The 10,670-nt window shown below is 53.6% G+C and overlaps 1 protein-coding gene across 4 annotated transcripts in view; it reads left to right on the top strand.

Annotated features, from left to right (window-relative positions):
* Positions 1-2,716: 2,716 nt before the first annotated feature.
* The window catches only part of KAT6A (lysine acetyltransferase 6A), a 118,358-nt gene continuing 110,404 nt past the window's right edge, over positions 2,717-10,670 (top strand). For 2 of the 4 annotated variants that reach the window (XM_051832298.2, XM_051832296.2), the window contains exons 1-2: positions 2,717-2,907; positions 5,264-6,187. In XM_051832298.2, coding sequence (XP_051688258.2) covers positions 5,588-6,187 — 600 coding nt within the window. In that variant the 5' untranslated portion in view covers positions 2,717-2,907; positions 5,264-5,587. Of the gene's footprint in view, positions 2,908-4,882; positions 4,985-5,263; positions 6,188-10,670 lie in introns of all 4 variants that reach the window. The other 2 variants (XM_051832297.2, XM_070068611.1) reach the window with 2 other exon arrangements.

The raw sequence follows: 10,670 nt of genomic DNA, 5'->3' as shown, positions 1-10,670 counted from the left end.
ACACACAAAGGGGGAAAAAGTGAGTGCCAAGTGCTCTAAGGCCTTAGCATCCCTGGGGAAGGGGTAAAGTCGTCATTTCCATTTGAGTGTGTAAGTCAAAGAGGAATGGGGTAATGTTAAAAACCAGTAAAATAACATGCAATTAATTAACAGAAGGGGTTAATGATATAATTAGGATACTTTAATTAACTGAAAGAAGGCAAGAAAGACGGGAACAAGAGGTGTCAGTGAGCCCAAACAAAATAAATGGAAAGGCGGTAGGAACATGTTTGAATCGACCAGTAATTATATTAAATGTAAATGTGCTAAAAACGTTCCCTGTTGAAACAGAACAGAGCAGTCTTCGCTGACCTAGACTGTGCATAACGCATGGTTAACAAGTACAGCTGGCCCCAAGGCAGGGATTCCCAGAGTGAAACACAGAAGGGAGAAGGAAGCTCCTGCCACCAGCCCTGGGGTGGGGTGGCGTGATGGTGCCGACTTCGGAGTCCAAGGAGAGCAAAGAAAAGCCACTTTTCAGAGCTGCTGATTGTTTTTCAACTTGCAAAAGATGGGGACTTTAATCTGTCTTTGTTGCAAAATTTTATTTTGAGAAGACCTCCTGAGAACCATTTAGTTATGCAAATGTAAAGCAAAGACTCTTTATGGGAGCTGCTTGAAAAGCTCAACTGTGCTTTTTTGTTGCAAATTGTTTTACATTCTTGCTACTGTGTGCTTAAACTCCAGTCTTTACTCAGCGATGGTTGTGGAAGCCTTCTTCCAAATGATCCAAAAGCAAACACAACTCCTTCTGTATCATTTTTCCTATGAAGACCACACACTCTTTGTCTCCCAGGAAGAACTCGCTTTCTATCCAAAGGATTTATATCTGTCATCTTCTGTAAACAAAGGCCCCTTGCCCCTTATTCTACTAAAGAGGTTTTTTTTCTCCCTTGGATATGTTTTTCTTACAAACAGGTTCCGTTTTGCACGTGATTCACGCAGAACAGAGCTCAGCGTTCTCGTAGATGATCTTGTGTCTCTTAATTTGGGGCTGGGGCTTCTGTGAGCAAGCCTCACCACGTCGCGCTGGGTTATTGAGTGGGCGGCGCTGCAGTCTGCAAAGGTGGGCTTTTAGGTTATTGAGTAGGCCATGCGGACGTCCAAGGTTCCAGGTTGCTGAGGTGCGGTGAACGAGACAGGGCTTAGCGGGAAGTGGAAACCCCGGCTTTCCAGTGGCTCCAAAAACGCTCATCGGTGGGGTGGGCATTTCTCAACAGCTTGGCGTGCCTGAGTTCGGTTCCCAGCTTTGCTTTCCCAGCTGCCTCCAGATGTGCACCCTGGGAGGCGGCAGGGGGTGGCTCAAGTGCTTGGGCCCTGCCACCCAGGTGAGCAGCAGGGGTGTGAGTTCCTGGCTCCTGGCCCAGCTCTGCAAGGCGATATTTGGAGAGTGACCCAGAAGTCGGAAAGTCTCTCCCCTATATATATATATGTGTGTGTGTGTGTGTGTATACATATATATTCATGTGTGTGTGTGTGTGCATATAAAGGTTCATCCAGGGGCCAGCGGTTGGCCCAGCTAGGACGACTGCATTCTGCTTTCAGAGTGCCTGGGTTCGAGTCCTGCTAATGCACACCCTGGGAAAACAGCAGGTGATGGCTCAAGTACTTGGGTCCCTGTCACCCAGGTGGGACGCCTGGATTGAGACTCCTGACTCCCACGCATTTGGAGAGTGGAGATGAGAGCTCTAGGTCTCTCTGCCCCTCCAATAAACAAGAATTTTCCCAAAAGATTATTTTCTAAATGCCCACTCGGGGCATTTTATTTTATTTTATTTCTTAATGTTGCTAGTGAATGTTACTTGTACACCACTAGGCTGGGCACTGGAGACGCAAAGCCGTTTGGTGGAAGGGTATTTCCTGGGAGTATTCCCGTAAATATCTACACACACACACACACACACACACACACACGTATTTACCTGGGAGTGTCCCCATAAACACACACACACACACACACACCCCAGTACCACACAAGTTCGGAAAAGGAAGCAAACCCCTCAGGTAGGGCTGGGAGCCCGAGGGCAGCCCTGAAAAGCGAGCGGGACGCCGCGAAGAGCGAGGTGTCGGGCGGGCGAAGGCACGCACTCCCCGCCACCCCTGCAGGCCGTGAGGGTGTCACCTCTCCCGTGGAGGGCGAGGGGCGGGAGGAGGAGAAGTATGACTCAGTCTCTGCCTCCCGGAGTTCCGACTCGGAGCGAGACGAAGACAAAGAACACACCGTGCGCGGCCAGCCGGAGCGGCCGTGACCGGGCGGCGGGCGGCCCCCGCGTCCGCACCGCGCGGCAGGGCGGCGCCACCTGCGAGCTCAGGTGTGTGCGGCCGGGAAGTGCCGCGCCCGTCCGCTCGGGCCTCGGGGGCGCCCCGGCCGCCGCGCCGGCCCTCAGCGCCCTCCGGCCGTGCCGCGGGGGGCAGGCCAGCTGCGGGGCCCCGCGCCCGCACGAGCCGGACGCGTGAGAGAGGCGCGCAGCTGGGCCCCCGGGCCCCGCCAGGTCCTCCGCCCACTTTGGCTTTGGCCTTTTGTACCGGCCCCACGTGACCCGCCCGGCCGGCTCTTCCCTCACGGCCCGCCCCGCCCTCTGGCCCTTCCCGGCTCGCGGCCCCGCTCTTCCCGCTCTTCGGCCGCGCCCCCGCCCCCGCCCCCGCCTCGCCCGCCTCCCCCGCGCGCCGCCCGCCCGGGCTCTTCCCGCGCCCTCCCCGCGGCGGCCGTTCCCTCGCCACGCCGCCCCTCCCCCCGCGGCTGTTCCGCCGCCTCGCCGCCCCTCCCCCCGGCCGGAGCTCACTGTCTCCAAGATGGCGGCCGTGTCAGTTTGGGGCATCTCCGCGGTCCGGCCCGGGGCCCCGGGATCCCGGCTCTCTTTCCCCCCGGTAAGTAGCCGCGGGGCCGGCCCCCGGCCGCCCCCGGCCGCCGAGCCCGAGGCCGCGCCGCTCGGGACCCCGCTCCGCCGGCCTCGCGGGGCCGCCGGGCCGCTGCAGGCCCCGCCGCGGCCTGCGCCGCCTCCCGCTGCTCTGCGCCAGGCCTCGGGCTGTGGGGCGCCGCGGCCCGGCTCCCTCGCGCCCGGGGCCGGCGCCCGGCTCCCCTCCCTCCCGGCTGCGCGGCCCCGCGCGCGCGCGCGCTCGCGGCTGCGGCCCCCACCCAGCACCCCCGCCCCCCGTGCGGGGCTCGGCGCGGGAGCCCGGCGGGCGGCCAGGCCGCGGGAGCCCGGGTGCGCCGGCGAGCCCGCTCCGCCTGCCTCGGGGCGCGCCCACCGCCGCGGCCCCACCTGCGCCCGCCGCGCTGTCGGCTGGCGCTCGGGCCCCGGCGCGGGCCGGGCCGGGCCGGGCCGCGGCGCGCGGGGGTGACAGGCGGGCGGTGTTGTGGTGCGGAGGCGGCGGCACGTGCGGCGGGGTGGTGACTGCTGGCTGTCAGCCCCGGCCCGGGCCGCTGTCAACCCTGGAGCCGGGGGCGGGCGGGGGGCGACGGGGCTGCAGGACCTGCCGCGCTGCCCGGCGCCCGGGGCCGGCCTGGAGCTCGGGGTCCTGGGGAGGGGGGCGCGCGGAGCTGAAACTCCCTTCACGTGATTTCATTGTTAAACTTACTCCTCGGCTTCTGTTTGCATCGCGTGGAGGCGGTGGAGCAGCCCGCCAGCCAGCAGGCTGCAAGGGTGCTGCTGCCGTCTCAAGTTTTCTAAAGTTTCTCACCGTTCAGAGAGAGCGCGCGAAGATGCGCTCCAGGGCTTGGGGAGCGGGGCCCCGGGGGCCCTCGGAAAGCGGGCGCCCTCCGGCCGCGCGGGAGCTCTGTCGGAGCCCGGGTTCAAGTCCGCGGGAGACGCGCGCGCAGGCTGGCCGGCCGGACAGCGAGGAGCTGTCATTCATTCCTGCACCTGCCGGCCTGTCGGCTCAGGTGGCAGCTCCGCAGCCGGCCCCTGTGCAGCTCTGGCTGTCTAGTGGCTTTTTTTTACTTTTTATCTTTTGGAGTGGTCCTCTGATTCCGATCCCTCGCCAAGAGGAAGCGTTGTGGCGCTCTCAGGGGCTTCCTTTTTAGCGAACTGATTTTGAAGCAAGCCTTGGCTCAGGTTTGACGTTTCCTCAGCCTTGCCTTGTCAGCGGTAATAGTGCCAGCGCTAAGGCTGTACCTGTCTCCTTTGGGTGTTCTTGCCACCTGCAAGAACAGTTGCTGTTGGACCCAGTTTTCTAGCCCAGAACTTCCAGAAAACTGTTAAAACTTCTGCTTTTTTTTTTTTTTTGAGGCAAGGAATTAGTTAAGTCCAGAATGCATCATTTTAGTGACTTAAGAAAAACTCGTGTGAAAGCATGCCGGCTTTGACACCCCTCTCCAGGAGACAGTGTGTTTATATGTGTGTTTATATGTTTACTTATTGCTCCTGAATGGTCATTTCGAGCAGCAGCCCTGAACTTACAGCTTTATCCCGTCTGACTTTTCTGTACTGTCGCGTGAGCATTTAACCCGGTGATTCTGGGTCTTTCTCACGTCTAGTCCCCGTCTTCTCCAGACCGCTTAGGAGCAGTTGGGCGGTCACTACCCCCTCCAGCCTGTGGATGTCAGTGTCCTGGTTTGGGTTAGGGGACATCCTCAGCCTGGAACTCTGGACATTGGAACGAAATGGGACTGTTTTACAATTCTTTAAGCAGTCTCACAGCAGACTGTTCTCAGTGTTGTTCCAGTTTGCAAAGTTCAATCAGGTAATACTGTACTTCAAATGTGAGCGAATCGCATTTGTTGTGTCCTTTGATATATTAGTGAACAGTTTCTTAGGGGTTTTCTGCCTGTGTTACTGTTGCTGTCCGCTCTGAATGTCTGGAATTTTTGCGAGATGAAAGACTCACTCTTATTTCATTGCAGGGTTCTTTCTACTAATCCAGATACTCGTTGAAGTGCTGAATAGTTTCTTGGGGAAAGATGTAAAGGAAGAGTTGAAGTTCATAGACTGGTGAGCAGAGATTGGTGAGCGCAGAATAGCCAGCACCCCTCTGGTTGGGTGGAGCTTCAGGTCATTCATGGAACATCTCACCTCGTCTCCTCATTGTATCCTAAATTTTTTTTTTTAATCCCAGCAGTGTACATACATGATTGTTTGGGAATGTAACAGAAGGGAGTGAAAGCCTTCACAGTACCCAGTAAACATTTGTATTCGATTGCTTTAAAGTCTAGGGTGTTTGAACCATAGCTCATCGACGCTACAGGCCTCGACAGAAAACTGATGGTGTTTCCATTGTTTTTCAGGCATAGGATGCACATTGCTCTGCTCTGAAGGCGGGAATGCGGCGTGTTGAATTCTACAGCTTGGCCAAGAGTCCCGCCGGTGGTGCTGTTGACAAGTTTATTGGGAAGCATGAAGGCGTTCCACATGCCAGGCTGTGTTGGTTTCTGAAGGAAAAGGAAAGGGGCATTCCGCTGGCGTGAACGGAGGAAGGACCCAGGCCAGAAAACTTGTATGCTATGGTTAGCTGGTTCCCAGCCTCCGAGAGTCGTGTTTCCCATGGCGTAGGACTCACTCAGCATCAGGATAAGGGATAGCGACTCTATGGATGTACAGAACCCTTCACCATGGTAAAGCTCGCTAACCCGCTGTACACGGAGTGGATTCTGGAGGCCATCAAGAAAGTGAAGAAGCAGAAACAGCGTCCGTCGGAGGAAAGGATATGCAACGCGGTCTCGTCATCCCACGGCTTGGATCGGAAGACCGTCTTAGAGCAGTTGGAGCTCAGTGTTAAAGATGGAACGATTTTAAAAGTCTCCAATAAAGGCCTCAATTCCTACAAAGATCCTGATAATCCTGGGCGAATAGCACTTCCTAAACCTCGGAACCATGGAAAGTTGGATAGCAAGCAGAATGTGGATTGGAATAAACTGATCAAAAGGGCGTTTGAGGGCTTGGCAGAGTCTGGTGGCTCCACTTTGAGAAGTATTGAACGTTTCTTGAAAGGGCAGAAGGATGTGTCTGCGTTATTTGGAGGCAGCGCTGCCTCTGGCTTTCACCAGCAGTTACGATTGGCCATCAAGCGTGCCGTTGGCCACGGCAGACTCCTTAAAGATGGACCTCTGTATCGGCTCAGCGCTAAAGCGAGCAGCCCGGAGGGGAAGGAGACGTGTGAGTCTCTTTCCTGCTTACCTCCGGTGTCGCTCCTTCCACACGAAAAGGACAAGGTAAGAGCGGTTGGTAGGCATCAGCGATCCTCCAGCTGGGGATCCAGGCCTGCGACAAGGTCACGTTCAGAGGGTGTTGACACTCACATGGAAGCCATATCCAGGTTTTGTGTGTGGGGACCTCTGTGGAGGGATCATGTGTGGTTGGTTATCATTGTGGCTGTGAGAACTTTAAATAAAGGTGCTGATGGTTCCGTTACTCTGAAATATTTGAAGCCTAAGATTCAAGGTGTAGAATGTTGATCTACCTGGAAGAACTTGTTTAGATTAGAATTAAAAATTGACAAATGACTTTAAGACTTATACATAAAAATTCTTAGGCGATCTGCCTAAGACAGTGCACTGCCTTGCTGAGTGGCCAGGTGCTGTAGTTGATGTGAATTTGAAACAAGCAGATGACTCCCAGAGCCTGTCTCTGTGTCTGCCCTCTTGTTGCAGGTTTGCATTAGGAGTGAGAGGATCTAATGCCCCGTGGGGGTGGCTCAGCCTACTTGGCGTTCTTGTTTCAGCTGTTTGCCGTACAGATTTTGTCTTGTGTTCTGGCGTCTGCGTGCGATGAGGTCCTCATGTTATGGAAGGCAGCTCTAGTTACGGGGCAGCCACACAGTGTCCTGACTCACAAACGTTCTGGAGAGCTCGGGTCTGGTGCACGGAGGGGAGGCCTTACAGCGCTGTGCGTGCCATGCCCGCACGCTGTGCAGCTGACAGGATGGTGTCTCTGCGGTAACTTTGGCTGCTACAAGATAATTTGGGAATGAGGAGAATTTTGTCAGTAGCCGGTTCCCCCCACTCCCAACACTGACTTAATAGCTGTCAATTTTATTTCAAGTGCTCTGAGTTGTAGTTCTTTGGGGAGCTCTGTTTTGGAGTTGGGTTCGCCCTGTGAACTTGGAATAGAAGCATTATCTATGGTTGTGACTGTTAAAGTCTTTCTCATAGCGTCATGAATGGGTAGAGTCCCATTCACCAGGCAGTTGTGGGGCACTCCTGTGTTTATGGAGGAGTGTTGATGGACAGGCCGCCAGCATGCTCTGTCTTGTAGTTCCGTGCTGTGGGAACCTGACCTGCTAAGAACCGTTCCCTGGTCATGTGGCTGAAGCTGAATAAAATGTAACAGCTGGATTCCTACACCTGTTACCCAGTGATTTCACAGGCTAACTGCTTGGAAGCGGGAAACTATAGTGCCGTACCTGTGAGTTGAATATTGTTAAGTTCTTGTTAGAGCACTTGGGTATTTGCTTTTCTAGTAATTCCCTTACTTGAATTAAATCTTTTAACTTTTGAAATATTAGTCGGACATAAAAACGTGAGTTGGGTGTCCATTTAAAAGATAGTCGGTGTGGTACAGTGAGGGAGAAGCCCCGGCACCCCGGGGTTGGACTTTTGAAAGGCAGCGTGGGAACCAAGGGGTCCAGCGAGCCTGGTTTTGCAGCTGAGCCTACGCCCTTTGCTGAGGCCATTGCCTGGCTGGCACCTTTGTATTTTAAGTTCGATTCAGTAAAGATCTGCTGGTTCACTTTGGTTAGAGAAACCTGACTGATTTCCCCGCTTTAATACATAGTATTGTTAACTGAAGTAACTAAGTGTAGAGTTTGCACTGGGGAAAATTGAGTTTCACTGAGTAGACGGCTTGTGGGTGCTGTTGTCTTTGGAAAGCTGATTTTATGATAACATCCTTAACGTTAGAGTTGATGAGATTTGTTCTTTGTATTTATTTGAGAGGCGGAGGGAGGGAGGGCGGGCGGAGGGAGGGAGGTACTCACAGGAGCAGGAGTGCATGCTTTCTCGGCTTGTTTACTCCTCGGGTGCCAGCCTTGGCAGGGTGCGGCTGCAGGAGTGGAAGCTGGGCGCCTGGAGCTCAGTCCAGGTTTCCCACGTGGGTGGCCGCATCCCAACTACTTGACAGCCAGAGTGTGCAGCAGGAGGAAGCTGGAGTCAGGAGCTGGGGGTGGGCTTGGACCCAGACACTGCCAGGGAGCAGATCTGTCCACCCGTGTCTTGGTCCTTGAGCCAGAGGCCCCCCCCCCCCCCCCCCCCCCGTTCTTTATTTTTCAGTGAGGTCTTTGAGGAAAGGTTTCCGAGGGACTCTCGCCAAGCTTGTGGAAAGCTCACACTCAGTCCTGACGCGGTGGACTCCGGGGGCGGGGTTGTTCCTCCGATGAGCATGCCCTGTCTGTGCCTTTATTGTGTTTCCACCGTTTTCCATCCCTTCCTTCAGACCAGCCAGCCCGTTCCTTTGCAGAATTGTTTGGCTTGCTGTTACGAACACAGAGAACCTTAAGTAAATAAACAAAATCCAGAGTTTATTTGACAGTGCTGGAGAAAGGAAGTACTTTTACTTTTAGGCATTAATTAATTCAGCAACTAGTTGCTGAGTGCTGCTGTGGGCCACACACTGTGCTGGGACTGAGATGGCTTTGTTTTCTCTGCAGTGCCGTCTTACCTGGCTGCTGTAGGGTGGGTGATGTGGAGTGGCCGGAGCCGGGGCCTGTTTACTTTTTCCTGTATCAATTCTGTTTACTTACTTGTGATACTAACTTTCGGGGGGGACCTGTAGAACCTGTTAGATTTTTAGCAGCTAGGTTATTTTTGTTCTTTTGGGGAGATCAACTGTACAGAAGTATTTTTAAGAGGCATTTTTGAGAATATCAGTGAACTTCAGTGTGTTCTTACATTAAATTTCCTTCATTATTTTTTATTTATTTGAGAGACAGCCTGCCATCTGCTGGTTTACTGCCCAAATGCCGACAGTGTCTGGTGCCACGCTGCGGCTGCAGTTCTGGTCTCCCACGGGCATGGCAGGAACCCAGCCACTTGGGCCATCACCACTGCCTGCTCTGGTCTGCAGGCAGGAAGCTGGTGTCAGAGAAGTCTGAGCTGGGAGTCAAATCCAGGTGCTCCCATGTGGGTCGCGGGCACCAGTCGCCAGGCTAAACGCCTGCTCCCTAGTGTATTTTCACACTGAACAGTATGGAGGTGGGGCCAGCGCGGTGCGGCAGGTGAAGTTGTGGCTTGCGACTCTGGCGTCCCATCTCAGAATGCTTGTTGGAGTCCTGACCACTCTGATTTGGATCCAGCTTTCTGCTGATGGATCTGGGGAGGTGCTGGAGGATGGCCCAAGTGCTTAGGCCCCTGCAACAGATCTGAGAGACCTAGATGGAGTTTTTGTCTCCTGGCTTTGGGCTGGCTGTTGCGGGTACTAGTGGAGTGAACCAGCAGATGGAAGATCCCTGTCCCTCCCTCTCCCCCACTCCCCTTCTACCCTCCTATGTGTGCCTTTGAGAGAAATAAATTTCTTTTAAGATTTATTTTTTTATTTATTTGAAATGTGGGGTTACAGTGAGAAAGAGAGAGAGGTCTTCCATCTGCTGGTTTTGCTCCCCAAATGACCATAACAGCCAGGACTGTGCCAGACCGAGCTTCCTCCAGGTCTCCCATATGGGTGTAGGGGCCCAAGCACCTGGGCCATCCTCCACTGCTTTCCCAGGCACATTAGCAGGGAGCTGGATCGGCAGTGGAGCAGCTGGGACTGGAGCTGGCGCCCATATGGGATGCTGGCATCTCAGGCGGCGTCTTTACTCACCATGCCACAATGCTGGTCCCATAAATCCTTTTTTAAAGTAAAGTATGGAGGAGAATCTAAGACACTGTGACTTAACAGTTTTATCCCTGTGATAAGATGAATTTCTGAGCTGCCTGTAGGGTGTGTGTTTAACTGTGTTTGCTGTATGTCAGGTGTCACTTCAGTGCCCTTTCCCTTGGGGGCGCATTCCCAGACGCCCAGTGAATGTCTGAAGACTGGCTCCCTGGCAGCTGATGGTTCTGCTTAGGAGCACACAACTTCTGAGGGTCTGCAGTGTCACAAAAGCCATATGCATTCAGGGGAAACTGTACTTCATAGTTTTAATTTGGATGTCTTCTGCAGGCTAGTGATCTTTGGTGTGATGATTTTTTGCAGTGCTGGTCGGTGTAACATCTCCTAAGACCCAGGTGTGTGCTGTGTTAGGTGCATTAGAAATGTTTTGATTTATGGTCTTTTCAGTTTTGTTGGGTTTCTTGGGATGCAGCCCCTTCAAAAGTAGAGGAGCCTCTGTGTGTACCATGTTTTTCCCCATACATACATACATACATACCTGTGATAAAGTTTGTTTTATAAATTAGGCACAGTAGGAGATTAACAGAGATGACTTTATTATAATTGAACCAGAACAGCCACAGTAGTATAATCTAATCAAAGTTATGTGAAATTTTATGAGTTATTTATTTCTGGAATTTTCCATTCAGTATTTTTGGATCACAGTTGACTTGGGCAGTTCAAGCCATGGAAAGCAAAATGCAGATAAGGGGAGGACTTCTGCGTACAGATCGAGTCGTGTGATCCTCATATAACTAGCGTGACTCTGTGGGCACCAGCAGTGAGTAGCAGCTGTGCCTGTCCAGATGAAGATGCTGAGTTGTGAGAGATTCGCAGTGACTGGCACAA

Source organism: Oryctolagus cuniculus, chromosome 2 (genome assembly GCF_964237555.1).
Source record: "Oryctolagus cuniculus chromosome 2, mOryCun1.1, whole genome shotgun sequence".
Lineage (NCBI taxonomy): Eukaryota > Metazoa > Chordata > Mammalia > Lagomorpha > Leporidae > Oryctolagus > Oryctolagus cuniculus.
Note: the sequence above shows the minus strand (reverse complement) of the source record. Positions and strands in the feature narration are given on the sequence as shown.